The 21,559-nt window shown below is 39.0% G+C and overlaps 1 protein-coding gene across 4 annotated transcripts in view; it reads left to right on the top strand.

Annotated features, from left to right (window-relative positions):
- The window catches only part of vav3 (vav guanine nucleotide exchange factor 3), a 103,255-nt gene that overhangs the window by 35,612 nt on the left and 46,084 nt on the right, over positions 1-21,559 (top strand). For 3 of the 4 annotated variants that reach the window (XM_008438368.2, XM_008438367.2, XM_017301931.1), the window contains exons 3-6: positions 16,034-16,092; positions 16,206-16,271; positions 19,387-19,495; positions 19,875-19,976. In XM_008438368.2, coding sequence (XP_008436590.1) covers positions 16,034-16,092; positions 16,206-16,271; positions 19,387-19,495; positions 19,875-19,976 — 336 coding nt within the window. Of the gene's footprint in view, positions 1-14,373; positions 14,563-16,033; positions 16,093-16,205; positions 16,272-19,386; positions 19,496-19,874; positions 19,977-21,559 lie in introns of those variants that run through there. The other variant, XM_017301933.1, reaches the window with a different exon arrangement.

Below are 21,559 nucleotides of genomic sequence, written 5' to 3'. Positions count from 1 at the left end.
CCCCCAATTTTAAAAGTCTAGTTCTGCCATTGCTGGCCAGCTCATACTGTATGGCATTTTCTTGTATTATCTTTATTTTCTCTTGCAATAGATTAAAATAAATCCACTTCAGCTTATTTATAGCATACTTTCTTATCTTATTTGATAAAAATAGGATTTGTTTAATAAGGTCAGGGCTGGTGTGAAGCTGTAATGACTAGTTCAGTTGTTTTGTACCATGGAAAGTGTTGGGGTTTTTAAAATTAGCTCAAGACCTGTTAAGAACCAGACACAAGACCAATGAGGCTTTTATGCCTTCCTTTGCAAATCGTTGATCCCGCTCGGGATCAAAGATTGGTGAGCTCTGCTCAACTCTACTTGGAAATCTTATTATGATGACCTTCTTCAGTGGAACAATGGTGAGATAACAGAACAGATGGACCCTTTGAGTGGGAAATTACATCATAGATAAAGAAAGAACCTTAAAGAATAACTGGTCAGAGCCAGTTGGGTAACTGAACACATTTAGATAAAACACTCAAATAAATTGATAAAACAGTGATTAGTTTTACCCAACAGAAAGCAGTCAGCAAGCTATTGGTTTGGAGAACAACCTTACCTCAGTTGCCAAACAAACCAGTGATCATGGATTAGTGGATCTTTCATTTCTGACAAACGTCAACCTCACAAAAACTTAAAGGCGTTTAAGAAAATAGAGAAATTTAAAATCAGTTTTGCAACATCTTGTTGCAAAATAATTATGCTTCACAAACCTTATAGGGCCTTATACTCTAGATCTCTCCCTCTCTGGACAAATTTTTATTTTCTCTTCTCGGGATGAAAAAAGAAAGATCAAAATGTGCTGTACAAACAGTGCTCAGAAATGTTCTCCGCGCTCCTCTCTGTGGTTTAAACATCAGAGCTAAGCCACAGCGCTTTGATCCCGCTTGTGGACGACTATGTAAGGTGAATCTTTCGACATTGCGGATCGCCTCTGGTCAGCTTCCTCTTCCAGATGGGCAAACTGTGCCGCTCAGATGGAGCCGTGCGTAAGCGTCTGCGTGTGTATTCGGTCCTCTCTCTCCCTCCCCCCTCGGTTTCCCTAAGGCACCTGCTGTTTTGATCAGAAGGAGGGCTAACGAGTGAGTTTTTATTTTCAACAAGTGCAGTTCCTGTCTGACGCTTTTTAGGCAAAACGTTCTCGTAAAATCTTTTGATGAGGTGCCCGGGGTCCCTGAGCTTTAAGCAGCGCCGTGTGGGATTTCACAGGGACGTAAATGTTCTTCTGATCTGCCCGAGTTTTGTTTCTGTAATGCAAGCCTCCTGCCGAGGCCACGTGGAGTAACGCGCATACATCCGAGTCAACAGCGCTTCTTCCAGATGCTCGAGGTGGGTTGGGAGGGGTTCGCGTTGCTCTCAAAAGATGGAGGTGGAGTGGGTGGTTGCGCTGCTATTGAAAATGGGGAGGGGGGGACAGTTTTAGAAGCTAATCTTCATCCTACACACACACACACACACACAAAAAAAAATCTATGCTCACCTCAGAATAAAGCGGCTCCTCTGAGTTACGTAACGCCCAGGAAAAAGCAGTTTTGAAATAGCACACCACTGCAGAGGGGAAGGGGAGCAGAAATTAATTCAATCACTGAAATAATACATGGAGTCAGCCTTGTAATCCATCTTACATGAAAAGCCAAAGTTTGGTTTCTAGTTTCATGCTGAAGGGAATCGGGGTGATACAGTATTTATGACTATGCAGTTAGTGAATGAGAACTATCCACAAGTGGCTATTCAATATTCTAATAAGAGGAAGAGCCAAAACGAGGAGATTTAGGAGGCCCCTTCCAACGTTGGCAGTGGGAGAATTTCTGATTTGCCATAAGATGCACTGTGGCAGCATTTGTACATATCATACAGCTGAGAAATATTTCATGAAAATAAAATTCTGATTAAAAGAGACCTATGAGGCCTGATCTGTATGTAGTTGGATGTCTGGGAAAAGGAATATGTTTTTATGTGTTTTGGTCTGTCATCCACATGAAAACTCTATTTAAATATCACTAAAACTAATTATTTATGCAAAACTCCAACCAAGGTGGAGATTTGAGAAAACTCAAATTTTTGTGTTTGTGTTTACATGAGAAAACACAGACTTGGAGTCCAGTCTGCGACACATAACCACCCATATAACCACAGTTCTCAATGAACATCGCCTCGTGTTTTAATAATTATTCTGATATGCCATTTAAAAGTAGTTCGACCAATATATTTGTCAATACAAGCAAACGTCCTTGCGCTTTGTTTAATTCCCAACAGGAAGTTGTTGTTGTTTTGAAGCAGTCTGGTTGGCAAAGCAGATTATCGCTTTGCGCTACACTGCCCCCTACGGGTTTGGCGTGTTTAAAACAACGTTCAGGCTCAAGTTCATGTGGGTTGTGGATGGAAACCTTTCTGAAATGATCCCTGTGTATAATGTTATTATTTTTTAAACAATGTGGCGGAGATATTTATTTTTGTAAGGTCAAAAATAAGACATTCTTCACTCTTTACCAGGATTATGTCTAAGGCCAAGCACTCAAAATTCTAGCCAATTAGGAGTTATGTAAATAAGAATAATAATCTTGTAAGAATATTAGTTTTTCGTGGATTTTGGTAAACCGTCCAGCCTTTAAATGTTTACTTCCATTTAATTTTAGTTTGTGATGATTTTATAATCCAAGTTTCTGTATTGCTACACCAAAATCCTGAAATTGTTTTCATAGTGCCAGGATGTCAAGAGATTCTTGTATTTTTATTTTAAAAATGTATTTCACAAAACCACTTGTAATCTTTGGAAATTACCGTCCACCAAAAAAGATTATATTCAGAGTATCTGCAGATAGGATTGGGTTCATAACTGAATGTGAACATGGAGGATCAATCCTAAGATGATGCAATTTCAAGTCAGTAACGACGTCCCATTAAAAATCTTGATGCGTCACTACTTTTGCATGAAAATGAGAACTGGTTCACATCATTAAAATAAAGACTACATACAAATTAGAATTAAAAAAAACAATGTGCTGGTCTTATCTTTAAGTTAATAAAAAGGCTCTGTTTTGAATAAGCAATCATATTTTAATTTGTGTTTTTCAATTATTCAAGTCGGTTCCTGAGAAACAACTCTGACTGCACATCGACGCATGACTAATGTGTGGAAACCACCCTTAAGAATTGAAACAGAGCGTATTTAAGTGCTCACGATTACAATGGGGAGTCCTCAGGGTATGCTAATTGATGCTAACCCACTTACGCCATTATGGATTTGACAAGCTGGCTATTTGAGGCGAGAGATTTTTTACCAGCTCAGATCCAGAAGTGGAAAAAGACACATTTGCTGCTTTACGGAGGAGTTTATTGCTGCTTGTTTTGTCTTTTCGCTTTTCTGCTGCACACTCAGACCCAGATTGGGATTTCATCACTTGGTGTGATGTGTCACGTTATCAACATCAAGAAGACCTCTCGCATTACCATAACTTACATCAGAATTTAACATCACCGAGTGGGCGATCGTCTCTGTTGAGGTTTGACTTTTAGGATTTGGGCTGGTTAGTTTTGTAGTGTTTTCGACGTACATCCAGCCTCTCGTGTTCTCCAATGTCCACGCTACCCAGCAGAATGAGAAGAACAGGCAATAAAGATGTCAATGTTGGATCCAAAAGCAGCACACTAGATTGACTGCCTCTATTTACTGGAATGGAAAATGGGATTTAAAAAAAAAATGTATTTCCCTTCCAGGCATTTTCTGCCTTGACGTTTGATCATGTATTCCTTATTCCACTGATATCTGGATTTATTGGGACCATCTCATTCAAGGCTCTCCTCTTATGGCTCCGCTCAGCACTGTAATCCAGCAACGACAGAAGGAGCCAGTAAAATGCTTGACATGTAAAGCACCACAATAAATTGTGCTACAAGGTGTAACAGGATGGATAGCCAAATGCTTGAGCTTTTGTTTACACCCAGAATGGCTGTAAATAAAATTTTTTTAAAAAGCACTGGATCCTTCATTGAAACTCAACCTCTATATTTGAGGAGCTGGAGACCTTAATTCAGAATCAACTTTATTAGCCAGTTTGATTGCCAGTATAAGTCTTTCATTTGCATGACATGCAGGTTTTCTCCTCGGGGTGTTGGTCAGCACCACAGAGCCAGGCTTATCTGGCTTTCCAGGAACTTGATTACACCCATCGCTACCTCAGTTCCTATGAGGAAGCTGTTGAGGTCGTAATTGTTGACCGTGAACCATTTACAGTCTTTTGTAATTATGATCCCACTGATGATTGCATGACTTCAATAGAATGAGTGGCAGTAAGAAAACGATTAAGAAGATGAAATGCTATAAGAAGTCCTGTTTGTAGTTTATCAAGACACAGCTGCATGGCGTTATATTCCCGAACTTAAAACATTTGCTGTATGCCTCTAAGTACTGTAAAAAACAAAAGAAGTTGCACCACAACATGCCTGCATATATGTAAAAAAAAGACCAAATAACACTCAGGACAAGTCAAGAGACTTAATTGGGAAATTGTTTAGACCAGGGTGAAGTTATGAAATAATATCCCAAGCTTTGAAGGTTGTCCTGTCCCCCATCTGAAAATGGAAAGAGTATATGGGACAACTCCAAGCCTACCAACACATGGCTTTCCACTTAAACTAACTTTGTCAGACAAGGAGGACGTTCATTTGGAGAGGCAACCAAAAGACCTGTGGTCACTCTGGAGGAGCTGCAGTGGGCCGTTTTGTGATGTTCTTCATGTACTCTAACAGTTACACCCGACTCTTCAGTTAAACCGTAACAATTTTGTTGTGAACAGTGGCTCGTTTTCGCAACACCAGAGACTCTCACCGGCACTTTTTGAAACCTGGCACTGCAGGAAAAGTACCCCAAATAGGTGTGAACTGCTCCACGGGTGTGAAAGCACACATGCGAAATGCACGACTGTAGGGTTTATGGTAGGCATGAATGGGCAGATAACAACAAAAACAATTGTAGATAGCATAGTGCTGTGTTGTGCTCCTTAGCCTGTTCAGTTTAGTTTATTTCTGATAAGGAATACATGTATTGCATAAGCATTTTGTTCATGCACATTCTACGACATGCTAAAACGCAGTGCCGTCTAGTGGCTTGGCATGACAACTGCATTTGACTCTAGGCGCCTCAGTGGCACTGTCAAAACAGGGAACTTTTTGCCAATCTGAAAAACCGTCAGTTTCTAGGCAGTGATCTTGTGTAAACAGAGCTAAACATAGCTCTGTGTTTTACAAAATTGGGGAAAGAGTAAAGCAATTGTTTAAAGAAAAACAGTTAGACTTTATTTAGCTTGCCACAAGCTAACCGAAGGTGCTCTCGATGGGAAAATGGATAGAGCAAAGTACAGTGTAGCTCTGGAGGAACCCCTGGGTGTCAAACTTCAGCTATCAAAGGCCGAGGGTGTGAGAGTTTTTAAATCGTGTTGATACTGCCGCCAGGATTGCTAGAACAAACCCCAGACTGCAACCTCTTCTAAGGCTGGTTTCCCCACTAAATGGCCGAGGCTGCACATTAGAACCGTAAGAGTGGAGATTTCATTGCTCATTAGTTCAGGTTGTTTTCTGCCTGCTGCTAAGATTGAGAGCCCCTCCACTGCAGACACTTAGCCTCTGGCTGCGAGCCTTTTTCCATTTTGCCTATTGACGAGCCTCGTGTGTATTACCGCTTGTCGAATGTGATGTCATCAGCTCAGTTGTTGCCAGGATACCCCTGACTTTTCACAAATGTATCACCTGTTTTGTTTCGTTTAGTTAATCGTTTGTTTGACACGTCTCATGAAGGTGTGTAATCATTTTCTTATTTAAATTAATGGGAATTGTTTAATTCAATCACAAAGCTGCTTGTAGTGCTTGAGAAAAGCGTTTCGAATTTATTCTTAAACTTTCTAAATGGACTTTGTCTCTGCATTTTGTCTTATTTATCGTCTTTGTTAAAATGTTGCCTAAACAGCGTTGTCATGCCAACGGGAAGAAACAATAAGGAAAAGTCTTGAGAATACCTGCCAATTCCAACACTTTACCAATACTTTCTATACATACTCTATCACTTCCAGGGTATACCGGGAAAATGCTTGAATATTTCATGTTACTCTTGACAACTTCAACTTAATTTAAAAAAAAAATTGAAACTGAATAAAAATGAATGATTAAAATGTCCTTTTGATAAATAACATACAGGTTAGACCTGCTTAAAGAGCTGAAATAATTTTTTTAAAACACCTAGAGCAGTTTTATTTTCCACTCATTTGTCACACAGTTATGTGACAGCAGGATGTGTGTGCTGGTGTGCGTCTCTTGAGGGGTGTCCTGCTGAATCAAACGCTGTGGAGTAAAAATTTAACGGATCGGATGTATGTGTCGGAGCATCAGTGAGTTCATGGAGAAAACTGAGCGAACGTGCGATCGTACGAGCAAAAGTCTGGCCTAATAAAGCAAACTTAAAGCGCACAGGAAGGCTCAGGGTGAAGGATTTTTGAAGACATAGTAGTGAGGGCGTGAATCCATGTGTGAGGATGTCTGATGATGAGTGTGGGTCCTGCGGGGCTCCCTGTCCAAGGTTGATGTGATTTACCTGGACAGAGAGAATAACCTCACTTCTGACCCTGTTCCTGTTGAGATGTTGTTATTACGTCTAGAAAAAATAAGAAAAATATAAATACTCAAAGTTTTGTTTTGTAATTTTCCCTATTGGCTATGGCTGACTGAACGGTGTATTATTAGACATGAAAGCTGGTAGTAAGTGTGAGTAGAATGTTTGAAAAAGCTTGTTGTACAAAGTAACACCTTAAAAAAAATGTAAAAACTTAGCAAGCAAATCGCAGACACTTTGAGGTCATATTTTGTTGTAGTTTACACCCTTTAAAACAGGATTAACTCACATGAATATGTCACCTTCGTAGCTTCTTTTAGCTGTTCATGGCTAACACATAGCAGTGAATAGAAACAGCTGAACATCAAATTGTTCTACTCAGTCTCACTAGGGTTAGTTTTACTTATGGTTAGATAAAAGATAAATTGTGTTTTTGCTATCAAGAACATGCTATATTAAGTAGAGATTGTTGACTTGCACATAGTGCAAACAACGAATATAAATTTAGGCGTTTTTTAGCTTAGCAAAATTTGTTTGTTGGTTGAGAAATCATGGTTTTGAGGACACAGTCATCAAAGTCTGTCCACAGCTATGTTTTCCTCAACATTATGTTTCTTGCCAAATGTCACAGTAAACTAAGGCTACACATATAGTTTGTTAGGAGATGTTAAGACAGTGATATCACCACACACAGCTGCAGATAAATCATCTTCTGTTTATATATTTATGAAAAAATTAAGCCACTGTTGCCAACAACAATTTCCCTAAAATTATTTCTTCAGAGAATGGCTTATGATTAAATAAAACAAATTCTGAAAACCGTAAAAAACTTTGGTCCTTGCACAGGACATAAGAAGAAGAGGAAAAAAGGAATCGCAGTAGATCATTTTGGTAGACTTTATGTTCACAAACAACACCTGATGTGGGTTCTTTTTGTGTCAAAAATGTGTCATCAGTTAAATTATTAATTTAAAAAATGTTTGAGATTAATTTAATTTTAATTCAATCTCATGCCTGAAATCCTTCAAATAAAAGCATGTTGTACAAATGTCTTGTTTCCCATAAACAAGTTTACGAGAAACATGTTTGATTAGGATTGCGACGAAAGTCAAACGACAAATGGCAGTGACTCCTTCAGCATTTTAATCAGCTGTATGCAAGTGTGTGTGTGTGTGTGTGTGTGTGTATATCTAAACACACTAATTATGTATTATAGGCCTTAATGAGGGATGGCACTGATTGTCAAACATTAACTCATCTCCCTCTGAGCCAATCAACTTTTCATTTGCTCTTTGTGGGTTGGAATTAATGCACCGGCTGCTTCTGTAAGAAATCCGTGCTTCGCAATCGCGACGCAATTTAGCAAACACACTCAAACGTTTACGGACAAGTAGCAATAATCAATTTCATGTGCAAACCATGGCAAAAAAACTCAGGAAGCTGCCCTATTACCTCTTGTGGTTTGCTTTCTGACCAGGTAAAAGGGATCGTAGTGACTTACCGGAAGCTTCCGGCTTTCCATGAATGTTTTATCAGGCAACAGCCAACAGAGAGAGACACAGCTCCAGCGCGAGGGGTTTTTGGGGGATCACTTACTTCAAATGGAATCGAAATGATCTGTTATGTATACAGAGACCAGGTCTAGTTTCAAAGAGCCCAGCAGCGTTGCTGCACCACCGTAACTCTAAACAAAGAAACTGCGCTTTGGTTTTAACACCAGCTGTACTTGTTGTGCATTCTTTAAAAATTTTTTTAAAAAAGTGTCAGGTGGGATGCTTTCTGTGGTTCCAGTACACACCACTACTTTATGGATGATGTTTCTTTAAAAGGTTTGGGTAATTTCAACAAAAATATGTTTGTTCTTGTTATTTTTGCTAAATCCAGCTTGACGGCTCAATTGTGTTTAGCTCATCTAAAGATTTAATCTTCCTTTATTGTTATTTTACATTAAAAAGAAGCTCTCTTCACACAGCTAATGTTATAAATTCACCTTCATAAAAAAAAACACATGTTGGTCCTCATTCAAAAATATAAATAAATCAAATAAAGCAGCTCCAAAAGCAGATAGCTGCAAATCACAAGCTTTGGGACTAAATATGGCGGTTGCTATAACCACCAACGTGGAATCAGTTCAACACAGCACAGTGAACAGAAGGTCCCAACACCTTCTGGTTAGTGTGGTGAGGTTTACTCAGCTATATTTTCTCTCGAATGGGATGAGGTGACAAAACCATAAAATTATACTTGCCAAAACAAAGGGGGGCATGTATGTATTTATACATGTGTATGTATACGTGATCAATCAGAACATCTGAGGCTCTTAAAGATCATATCTAAAAATGTGCGTCACTATTGAAGAATACACAGACATTACTTAACCACAGATATCACAGTAAAGGCACAATCATTACATTACTTAATCTCACTGTTTGCTAACCACATGCTTCACTCACTCTGGCATACTAAACGCTCGGAATCGACAGAGAATAATTGTCTGACCACTTGAGGGCTCTCATTAAGCTTTGAGATTTAATTCTCAGACCTTCAATAGATTTTTAAGAGTAAAAAATAAAGAAAAAAGGCAGGAATGTCATAAACAAGTTATGCACTCCGTCTTGAATCAGTTTAACATTGTGAATTCCACACCGTTGATTCTGATTCACATGCACTATTTAAGGAGTGAATCAAAAGCAGGACATATACTTCAAAGATAAGACTATCAATGTTCAATAATTCCACAAATTCATTGACGTACGCTTAGATTCAAGATGTAAGATGAGAGAAGATGGTACTTTTCTTGGATCTGTGTATTGTAGTAACTTATTCAAAGCTGTCATGCTGATTAAGATTCATATCAAAGAACATCAGAAGAGTGACCCTACATTCACGGTCGTATCAACATTACTTGAGTTGAAGAAAAATGTGGAAAAAAGTTTCTAGACTTTTTCCTCATCACATTTTCTAAAGGTTTTATCAGTCCAGCATTCCACATGTTGGTCCGTCCGTCCATTTATCTTTATTTTAAGATTTTTTACTGTAGAAATATTTGTCACAAATTTGAGAAAAGAAAAAAAATCAATTCCTTCTATAAAACCTTCAATACAATCAGCTTATGTATTCTAGTGGAGTACCTAACTGGACTCTATTTTTAGCTGGTAATCACTAATTTAGATGGGGGGGGAAGAGGAACGAAAATAAAAGGAACCATGGAAAGGCGGTATAAAAGCCGAGAGCAGAAAACTGGGACAGCACACTGGGTTGTATCTGAAACCAATAAAGACTGCTGGCGAACTACACAACTTAAAAAAAAAGAAAAAGGAGGTGCCCTCTATATTTAGATAAGAGTGAATGATTTGTCAGGATAAATAAAGAATAGATGATCAGTAGACGTGTGCGGCTGCTGCTACTGATCTTTGATGTCACTTCTTTCAAAACACCCTCAGTCTGATATGATTAGGAATGCTCACAGTATACAGTATATACATAATTCTTTTTTCTTTTTCTGTTACCTTTCTATTATGTAATTACATTTCGGTGCCGAGCAGCTGCGCGGCTTCAAACAGACGTTAGCGCACGTCCACATGTTGTGCTCTTGGCTCGGTTTCTGCTGCACAGACACATCCCTCGCCGGGCTTTAATTGGACTGTAGTGATTTGGTTGATCCAGAGGAGCGGCCGCGGCCAGCCAGGGCAGGTTTATTAGCCTCCATCAAAGAGGCCCTGTCAGCCTTGATCATCTGAGGTTACATGGCGGTACATGACTCCTGCAGAGCGTTTCACCTCTGATCAGAGGGCCCGTGGTGGGAAACTACATCCTCAGACATGATTTCTGATTCTTATATTCATTTGAAGCATGCGTACCGTTTCGTGGCCTGCACGAGCTGCTGTGCTGTCTTGCTGCAGTCTGTGTTCTTTTGCTTTCCTAAACCAATTGTGGCTGAAATCAAGGTGTTTTTTTGCATAGCAGAAGAGCACAGTGGTGGTATGATGGTATCAATTAATCACGTGAAGTTAAAATAAGCTTGATAATTTCCGATCTAAATTTTAAGATTTTTTTTAAGGGTAATTCTGTTTGGAGAGACATCATAATTAATTTTATTCATGGTTTTAGTTGTAAGCGGATTTAATTTTTGTTTTGTTTACTGTTTTTGGTTGTTGTGTTTTATGTTGGATATTTAAAATATCTTTTAGTTCCAAAAATAAATGATCTTTACAAAAAATATAGTTTATTTGTTTTATATATTACCTGACGATGGTCTAAAGACAACAATATTATAATTTATTATAATAATTAAAAGGACAGTTTATCGTCCAGCAAAATTAGCTATTGTGGCACGCCTATTAACATCCCTTTATATTCATATTTTATCCCATTACAGATACATCTATAGATGCATAAATATATGCAAATCAGCACATAATTGTGAAGAGGAAGGAAAATGTGACAGTGTTTCTTTTTTCTACAAATAAAAACTCAATTGGATTTGGAACTGGACTTTGACTAGAACCCTGTAATACATGGCGTATTTATTTAGTTTATTTAATCTAAACCGCTGCACTGTAGTTTTGTTGCTGGTTTTAGGTAATGTTTTACTGAGATTAAATTACACACATGCTGCTCTTTCTAGATTATTATTTCTTGAAACCGTTAGAAACTTTTGTGTAATTCACTTCCACTTCACATTAATGACCTACTTTCTGTTGCTCTGTTCTAATGAAATATTTTAATGTGTGTGGTCGTAATATGTCAAAATGTGTAACAAGCTCAATGAAAATGAATACTTGCAAAGTGCATTAAGTCTTCCTTATTTAGGTTAGTACATGTGTGACTAATAACGTCAGCGAAGCAACAAAAAAAAAAAAAAAAAAACAGATCCGCTTCACTGCTTGTCCCTGAGAATCTCCTGGAAGCTACAACTGGGAAGTATGTCAGTAGTTCCTCAGCTTCTGAACATGCAAGCTGGTTTATGGGTTTCTCAAATTTTTGAACACGAAAGGTTGTGATCAGATAAGACCGTGAAGGGTTTTCAGTTATCAATATAAATACATGTGACACCCGCAGCGTTATTGCTGTGTCTACCCAGAAGCAGCGTGTGAAATGAATGACTTCCGTCTTAAAATAGACTGTGGACTGTAAGTCTAGGTTTTGGTTCTCGTTATTGGCTCTGTATAGAGAAAAGCGCAGTGTTTTATTCAATTCTAAAACATTCTTTCAAATGTAATCCCATCACATTGTGAAATCACATGCCACCCAATTCAAGTCATCTCATCCAGCTGTGCGAGTCCAGCCAGTTGCGTTGAGTTGTTGATTTTCCACTCGCATCATTCTGAGCGAGCAAGAAATAAACCTTCAACAAAACCAAGGTCACACTGTTAAAACACAAAACCTCACCAAGTGTTTTTGGTCTAGTTTCTAGTGCAAATATCTTAGTGCACTTGAAAGAAGATAGAACTGACTTACAAATAACTTTTCTGCAAGATATATGAGCTTGTTTCAAGTAGATACTAGATCATTTCTTAATGTTGATTAAAAACTACTGGCTCCACTGCCAAATAACTTCACATATAACTTATTTCCTGCTGACAAGTTACTTGTAAGTTAGTCTTGTCTTGTTTCAAGAGTACAAAAATAGTTGCAGTAGAAACTAGATCAAAAATACTTTATAACATTTTGTGTTTTTGCAGTGGATAACGAGCAACAATCTGATGTAGTCCACTGACGACAAGAAAGGACACAGTGAGATGCATAAGTACTAGGAGAGGAGTACTTTCTACGGATGAGAAAATTCAGAAAGAACTGAGCAAACAGCTTCCATCCCTGATGACGGTTTCTATGACACACTTTCTTCAAGAGATGGTGTGAGAGCTGCTTTTGTTGCCAACTTTGGCTTAAGGACACGCAGAGATAGACACTAGGTGGCGCTAGAGTTCCTGCCATTTTTCTTCTGGACAAAAAGTGCCCCAAAACAAGTGTGGTGACCTGTAAAAAAAAAGTCTCACACAAGGTGCCCCTTTTTTTTAATACCCCTTTTTTATCACTATAGGTGATGCCGTATGTTTTTCCTTTCCTGGATATTAAGGGGTAAACACCCACATATCCTCTTAGAGTCTGACACTCCCATATGCTGATCTCACTCCTATGAGTATTGACAAATCTAATTCATGCGAGAAAAAAAATCTCTCCAGTTTTATACAGATGGTCATTTGAGTTTGTGAAACTGTGACTCATGAAGTCAGCGAAGCCAAAATATTGTAGCGCCTCGCTTGCTTCTCCCGCCCTTCACCCTGGAGAGTCTCCTGAAAACCACAACTGGAAAACCTCCAGATATCCTCAGCAGCTTCTGAACATGTTGTACCTACGAACCGGCATCCAGATGTCGTACACGACCTTCATTAGTGGAGAGATCAGTATTCATAACGACTGAGCGTCAAAGCGTTAGCGGAAGACAGGAGAACCTCTGACCCATAAATGGGTCGTTCACATGTTTTCGGCTGCAGCACTGAAAAGAACATGCATTGATAAATTAGGACCAAACGTTATCTATGTACGCACGCTCGTGTCTTTTTTCCTTGTCTTTTTTGAGTTATTATGCTACAAGGTTATGTTAAAATGAGGTTTAGTGATCAACATTAGATGACTAATACAATCAACTGGGAACGCAATATTTGCTTACATGACTTTTAAAAGATGTCCGTCTCAAATAGCTTTTATATAACTACTCTCTTTAAGAGCTGCATCCATTATAGTTTCCAGTCTCCGGATCTTGTAAAGTTTTGACAGATGTCGGTCTTCCCGTAGCGAGCTGTCAGTAATTATTTACGTCAGGAGCAGGGGTGACGTCACACCGTGTGTTTGAGAAAATGGTCTGTGTCCAAAAAAAAAATGTGTTTAGTAATATTACAGAGACAAAATGCTTGAAGAGTTGACGTTTAGCATCTTTTGTAGTCACCATTGTTTGTCCCTTTAGATGTGGGGGAGGGGCCAGCCCAGCACTTCCTGTTCAAATTATATGATGTCACTGCTTGCATCACCGGATACAACCAAATGGAGGAGTTTATTTCTTTTTGTGTTGTTTGTTTTCTTTCAAGTGACCCTTTTGAGTTGCCCTGCTATAAATGCTTTAGTTTGCAGATCATTTAGTCTGTAAATTAGATTAATAGCCTCATTCCTGACTCTTTGTTGAGATGTTCTTGCTTGGTGTGACCTGTCCTCTCATGGTGCAGTCTAACGAAGTGCAGGTGTGTTGCAAATCCTGCATACAACTTGAGAAGGACTTGGAACTGGCTGCTCATTCTGCCTTCTTCTCACCTTTTATTTATTTATTTATTTATTTATGACCCCTTGACGATGCCACCTCACAAGCACGGTTAGCATTGCTACTGGTAAACGACAGTCCTTTTTGTTCACTACCTTTACTTTGGCTTTGTTTATTTTTATGTCATTTTGCACAGCACCATATACAAGTTCCCCTCAGGCTGAAATCATTCACATCAGTTTATTTTTGGAGCGACTTTACGCGTTGTATTCACTCAGCAGATAAACTACTGCTGAGGAACACAATCTGCTTAGTAACTGTACACACTGTGATACCTTGGCACCCGAAGCAATTGGATTAGGATACATTCAATGAGTTTTGGGTTTTTTCCCCCCTGGATTTTGTCTACCAGACTTGAAGCTGTCATGTTTATATGTATACAACATTTTAAAGAATGCATAGCAGCACACTGATGTGTTGCAGTTACGTTAAGCTCACTTTTCAGTTGCAGATATTTAAATTGTTTCTCTAATGACGGTTTAAAGTCAGTTGCGTACAAGTTAATTAATGTTCTCCTGATGATCTGCAGTTGCCCACTGCTGCGAAGCCACACGGAGTCACTGCCTCCCACCACTCATCTGCTCCCTGCTGATATTTCTCTTTGATCGTAAGCTGCAGCCGACAAACAAACAAACAAACTCTGCTCTGACGTCACGCAGCCGAACGTCAACTTGTTCCCAGCGGTCGGAAATGTTTTCTGATGCGACGACGACGGAAGCGTGAAATGTCACTCGTTTTCTTTTTCACCTCGCGACCCCACAGAAGCCAGCTTACCTAACAGGCTTTTCTGATAGTAAAAGCCACAGATGCTGATTTAAAAAGCAGCAGCTTCCAGAGCTCTGTGAGTTTGGAGCTGGGGGAAAGATGTTGGCCGGGACAACTTGATCCCCGTGTCTGTCCTCACCGTGCCACTGTTTACTCCATTTACTGGACGGAGCGGGGGACATTGGGGGGGAGGGACAGGCCGGCTGTGTGACTGACCGGTATTGATTGTGGAGAGCTGGCTGCGGGGCAGATTTATCCATGTGATGCGTTTGGTGTGGATGAAAGTGTGCGCCCGTGACCTGGGAAGGGAAGCGTGGTGTGGAAGGGGGTCGCCGGGTGTGAATGAGCAACATTAAAGTTTTATTTAAGAGGTGAGATCAAGGATGATTCATCACTAGCTCAAACATGTGCACAGTGCAGGGTGAAGGCCTGAGCACAGCGGCGTTAAAGTATGGACCGTATATCAGTAATCATACAAACCTAGTGATCAATTACTGTTGCGGTGAGGTAATATTTTCTTCTGGTGTGCGTTTAGCAGAGCTCCGACTACTGTTTCTGCTTGAAATACCTGAATTTTGCCCTGTTGCTTCTGGAAATTTTCATGAATTTTGTCAGAATTTTATGAGACAGAACAACACAAAGGAGTTTAGGTTTAGAAAGTCAAACTTTTTTCTTTTTTTTTTTTACTTTGTGCAAGAAATATCTATAAAGGGTGTGGTGTGTATTCCCACTGACTCTGGGAATACCAAATGACTACCAAATTTAATTAGATAATAGTGTCACTTTTTTTTCAGAAAAATGGTATGGTGGAAAAACTTTTAGACGTAAACATTGTTGAAGAAAGCTGCAGGAAAACCTGCTGTGGGGTTAGCCGTGACTCAAAGGACTTGCAGGGTTTTCTACAAATATATAAAAGCAGAGGAGCTGTACACAAAACCATCCAATGTAGTTTCAGATATTTGTCGGGAAATAATATAAATATAAAAATCACATACCGCTTTTCTCCAACAATTATTTACCATTTGCAGTGGTTTTGTCCTTTAAAATCTCCCAAAAAATACGTATATGTGGCTAAAATGGTGGCGGTGAAGGGATATGATCAATAATCTTCCTTTAACTGGATTTACTGTAAAAAGGTTTGAATATAAAATCCTACTGTGACAACAGCTCAGGTTTTTCAGAAGTATTAGAAAATGCTGCCCTCTTGTGTCCCAACGTATAAATGAAAGATAAGAGATATTTCAGTTTCTGTTCTTCTGTGATGTAAAAAAGTTATATTAAAAACAAAAACAATCTCTCTCTGTTTGTCCCAGGTTATGGACACGCTGTCCAAACTTTCCCACACGAGCATCGCACAACAAACGGGAATCAGGTGTGTCTCTTTTTTTTTCTTTTTTTTTTTTTTTTAAAGAAAACTGCACCTAACACGCAGTAAAACATCTTCTGATTATTTCACAAATAATAAATGTGCGTTTCCTCTCGCAGGCATTTTCCCACAGAGGAGCGCGTGGAAGACGAGGACATCTACAACCACCTGGAGGACCTGATCGAGTACGTTTCCTCCTCGAACACAAACGTCTCCGCTTCCTGCCGTTTTAAAACAAAAGAGCGTTTTGCTGACGAGGGCAGCATTTGTTCCCTGGGTGTCGACTGGAAGGCAGCCACCTCCTCCGCTGCTCCCAGCGTGCGCTCGCTCAGCCTCCCCTCGCCGCCTCACAGCCTTTTCTCAGTTTACCACAAGTTGTGTGGGACTGGACTTTCGTCATTCGTTATTCACGCCCCATTTAGTGCAAGCTTTTGCAGATTTTTGTTGAATAACAGATTTTTTAAATTATTATTATTTGAAACGATACAACTCATGCTATCCAGATCAGCCTGACATGATTTTTACTTGTGAGGTTAATGTCCCTGGATCAGAGAGAATAAGAGATTAAAATAATTACGTCATTAAACTTTTAGCTTCATGCTGGCACATTTTGAGACTTTTGAACTTTTCAATATAATATTGTATTGTTTACAATATAATCCACTCTAACTGCAAGTAGGTCAGTGGGTACAGTTATGCCTTCATCTAAACATAGCCAGATAACACATTGGCCTTTTTGTTATTGATTTTCGTCTGAGAATCGTTTTGGACTGAATTTGAGCTGTCGGCTCGTCCACGGTTCTATTTTCGGTCGCAACGCTGCAAAAACTATTCAACTTTTCTGCATCGGCCAGAAAACTGAAATTTGTGCGCCCCGTTTCGTCCGTGAGACGTTCGAAGCCTCGGATATTGTTTCGTAACATCAAACCCTGGTTTAAACATCTCCACAAATTTCTCCCTGAACTATTAGAAGTATTGGAATCAAAGGATCTGAATCCAAATGCACGCCACACTTCGACGTAAACGGTTTTGAAAACTCAACGTTTGCTTTTTATTTCACAATTACAGCTATGGAAAAATTTGAGAGGCCACTTAAAATGACGAGTTTCTCAGATTTTACTTTTTATAGGTACATGTTGGAGTAAAATTAACATTGCTCTTTTATCCTATGAACTACTGAGAACATGTCTCTGAAATTCCAAGCAAAAAATTAGTATTTATTTGCAGAAAATGAGAAATGGTCAAAATAATGAAACAGATGTAGTTCTTTCAGACCTCGAAGAATTCAGAGAAAACAAATTATTCATTTAGAAATAACAATACTAATTTTTTAACTCAGGAAGAGTTCAGAAATTAATATTTTGGTGGAATAACCAGGAGGTTTTCAATGGGGTTCAGTGCAGTGGGCTCTTCATTTTTTTTCCAGAACTTGTGTTGGTCTAATTACATAAAATCCCCCATTAAATACACCAAACTTTTAAATAGTACCTTTTCTGTGCAGTTTAATTCTTCAGTTGCGCTATAAAGACGTTTTAGGATTGTAACTGAAGCCTGCGGGGGCAGATGAGTCCACGGCAATAAAGATGTCGGGACGCCTCGCAGTGATCTGCTCTATGTTTAGCTCTGACAGCTCCATTTGCACAGGAAGCAGCGGCAGAGATAAGCCAGCCAGCCAGCTGCAGGATGAGGTCGGACACATTTAAAGCTTTCCGAACGTATAAGCCAGAGCCAGAAATTTACATGCAAAATAAAAAAAAAAAAAAATAAAATAAAAAAAAAGAAAAGCATAAAGACTGCTGACTTTGCGGAAATAATCGATCTGATCTGCAAAGGGAAACTTTCTAGATCTTTAAAAACCCGAAACGTAGCCGTAAACTTCTGCTTTTCTCATCAGAATCTCCATTTACTTGTGAATGAGACTCGCACAGGCAGCAGAAAAATATCCATTTTATACACAGCATCTTTCTTGTAGATGGACCGGCCCGAAATTTCCTGTGCGGTTTTAAATGACTAGTTGGTTAATAATAATGTATGTTGTAAATCTTTTTGGAAAGGAGAGCCGGAGCTAAGTCCAGTGTTATTAAACCACTGCCATGTTGGGGCGTAAAATTCATTTCAGGAAGGCTGAGCCGGATGGGAAATGAGACAAAATTTGTGAAAAGATGATAAAAGAACACACAAGGAATATCAGTTTCATAAAAGTTGCATTTAATAACTGATTTTTACTGGCAGATTTTTACTCTCTATGAATACGGACCAGCTTTTACGTATTTCCACTGGTGTGTCCACGGATTCTGTATCAGATTAAAGTCTGGACTTTGACTGGACCACTACAAAACATTGATATTACTTCCAGTGAGAAGAAACATGTTGGTAAAATTAAGAGTGCCGGAGGTATTGCTAAAACATTAAATTGGAGGAATAATTAATAATTTTTGTTCAGTATGTTCTTAATCCCTTTCACACAGTTTGTGGTAAAGGGATACTATAGACCTGTATGAAATCTCACCCAGCAGTCGGATAATCTAGATGCAGTTGAAACCATAAATTTACATACTGACGGATTATTGGATAGACCAGGTCCAACGACGGATCCCGTCTATCCGTCGTAGTTTAAAGAGATAGTAATAATTCAGTATGTAAACCTCTGATTTTGAAAACATTAAAACATAAATGATATATTCTTTCTCTCATTTTAGTGACATTTAGCAATTAGAAATAATGCAGGTAATTCTGACATAAAACGGCAGAAGTTTGGTCTGATGTATCTCCAGACAGTGAGGGGGAAAAAAGTATGAGTCTTTTTTTTTCAGTATATGTAAACTTCTGGTTTCCACTGTACTTAAATTATGAGTTGGATTTGAAATTGCGTTACAACAAAAGATGAATTGATTCTGAAGTTTTTCATTCATTTTTAATAAGGACTCCACTACATGTGCCTCCCGCTGTACACGCGGACCTTCTGTTCTCCGAGAAAGAACTATTTTACACCACAGTTTAAGTCTAAGCTTTCCCTCCAACTTTCCCTCATGAACTCAGTTGTGAGCATTAAGAAAAAAACATGTAGGCTCTGCTCCTTAACCGCCTTCACACTCCCAAATTACCCAGCATCCTCTTCTGACAGGATTTTGTAGCACGGCATCACAGGCCACAGACTGTAAAAACCAGAACTTTGCGTGAGCCTTTTCGCATGATGGTCGTGGATGGCGGAAGCTATTTTTCAACGTTTTGGACGTTGCGTGGATCGTCGGCAGCATGACGCCGTGCGGCCCCGCTCTCACGCTCTGTGTGCGTCCACAGTGAGAACGGCGTGGAGGACGAGGAGGACCTGTACGCCTGCGTGTACGAGGATGAGGAAGGCGGCGAGATCTACGAGGACCTGATGAAGACAGAGGCCATCCCTCCTCCGGTTTGTGTTCCATCTGTAACCTCCATCTCACGTCCAGATGGTGAAACATTAAAAAAAAAAAAAAAAAAACACGCTTCTGCTTTTGCAGATCAGACTAAATATAAGCTAAATATCTCAATTTTCCACCTAATTAGTCTTCAAAGGGAAAACAGGCAGAAACATGATATCTAATTTCATGCTTAGTTAATTTGCCACATTTTTTCCCCTCTGGTTTAGCAAAAAAAAAAAAAAAAGTTCTTTCATATTTGGCAGACACTTTAGTGAGCATGTGTAACCTCACTCTGAGGCTTGGATCAACTACGTCTGGTTGGACGATTTGTAAGGCCACAGCGCCAACACATAGTAACCGGCCTCTGTGTGTGTGCGTGTCTGTGTGTAGGCGTTCCAGAAGCAGGCAGAGATCGACATCAGGAGTTGCTGCTTAACAGAGATCAAGCAGACGGAGGAGAAATACACCGAGACCCTGGAGTCCATAGAGAAGGTACGCTCACACCGACAAATGGAAGTCATTACACTGCTCTGAACGAACCGTAACACAACACTGGTGATATATTTTGCATATCCTGGACCCAAAGAGTTAACGTCGGTAATGTTCCTTGGAAACACATGGAAGTGTTTATGCGTGTAGCTAAGGAAGATGTATTGAGTTTCTCACTTTCTGTGTGATTTTTTCGCGTTGGAAGTTCAAACTGAAGGAGGCCAGAGTTTCAAATGATGGGGGGAAATAAAACACCGTTGAAAATAGTCACTGTGTGAATTATTTAGAAAATTTATTTTCTGATCAGTCCTACAAGTATTAATCACTTCATAAAGACTCTAAAGTACACTCAGTCTATCATTATATGTACTGCTGTTTACTGACAGCCTATATTTTCAACACTTTAGCAAAGTGTAATGTACAGTTTGTCATTTATAGTATTAACATGAACTTTTAATTTGTTGTTTATGTCTTCTTGTTTCCCTTTAGCATAAATGTGGCCCCTTTCTCTAAAGGGAAAGAGAATTAACCTTGTACATCTTGTGTAGATTTTTGGCAAAAAGGAAATGAATAAGCTTGACCTGGACCAAGTTTAAACTGCAACCTGTTTGCAGTTTGTTTGACCTGCAAACAAACTGGGGAAAAAAGGAGAAAAAACTCAAATGAGAATTGTGAAACGCAAGGTTTGACACGAACCTAAGGTGATCTTTGTACTGTTTCTAATGAAGATGATGGAAAGAGAGACAAATCTCCAAAACACACCATCAGAAAACTGAAACAAAGGGTTGGACCAAGCATCCATAATGATCAATAAAATCTATTTGTATCCCAACTGGTAGAGAGTAAGGCACACCAGGAAAAAAAAAAAGCGTGAAAATCAGCATTTTCCCCACTAAATATTGGATTCAGGACTCTTCCGAGAATCTTTTTGCTGTGAGATGACAAGGCTAAACTCCACAAACACGTACATAAGAAATATGAAATTGTTCCCATTATCGCATGGCATAATTAAATCGCACAAAACCATAAAAACTATTTAAAATACAAGAATATTTGAAATAAAGATCTGAATGTAAGCAAAACGTAGCTTTCTTTAGATATGACAGCTACTAAAATACATTTTGTTTGGAAAAGAATGATTACATTAACTGCAAGGCATCGTAATTAAAACAACTTGTACTTAAATAAGCTTTATAAAAGGGGTAAATTATCGCTATTTGCCACTTATAGCATAATATAATGATTTTAGTTTAATCAAAGTGTGTTGGAGGTCTCATTCAGCTGCTTTTATGAAAAAAAGGACATTTGTTAGATAAAAGTACACCCCCTAATGGGTATTTTCAAACATTTTAAAGAGCACTGAAAAGCAATTGAATCTCCTTCACTGCTGTAAATTGTGACTGAAACAAACTCACTCCAAATAGGGGGAAAAAATAATAAATGTGCTGTCAAACAGTAGAATGAGTTTAAGAAGGACCAAGATTTTGTATTTTTCCACTCCGTATTTTATTTTCTAAAATGGACGTAAAGGAAGATGAACTTTGGAAAGTGGAGTCTGGAACAATACAATTACTTTTTTTTTTTTG

The sequence above is a fragment of the Poecilia reticulata genome, linkage group LG20 (assembly GCF_000633615.1).
Source record: "Poecilia reticulata strain Guanapo linkage group LG20, Guppy_female_1.0+MT, whole genome shotgun sequence".
In the NCBI taxonomy this organism is placed as follows: Eukaryota; Metazoa; Chordata; class Actinopteri; order Cyprinodontiformes; family Poeciliidae; genus Poecilia; species Poecilia reticulata.
Note: the sequence above shows the minus strand (reverse complement) of the source record. Positions and strands in the feature narration are given on the sequence as shown.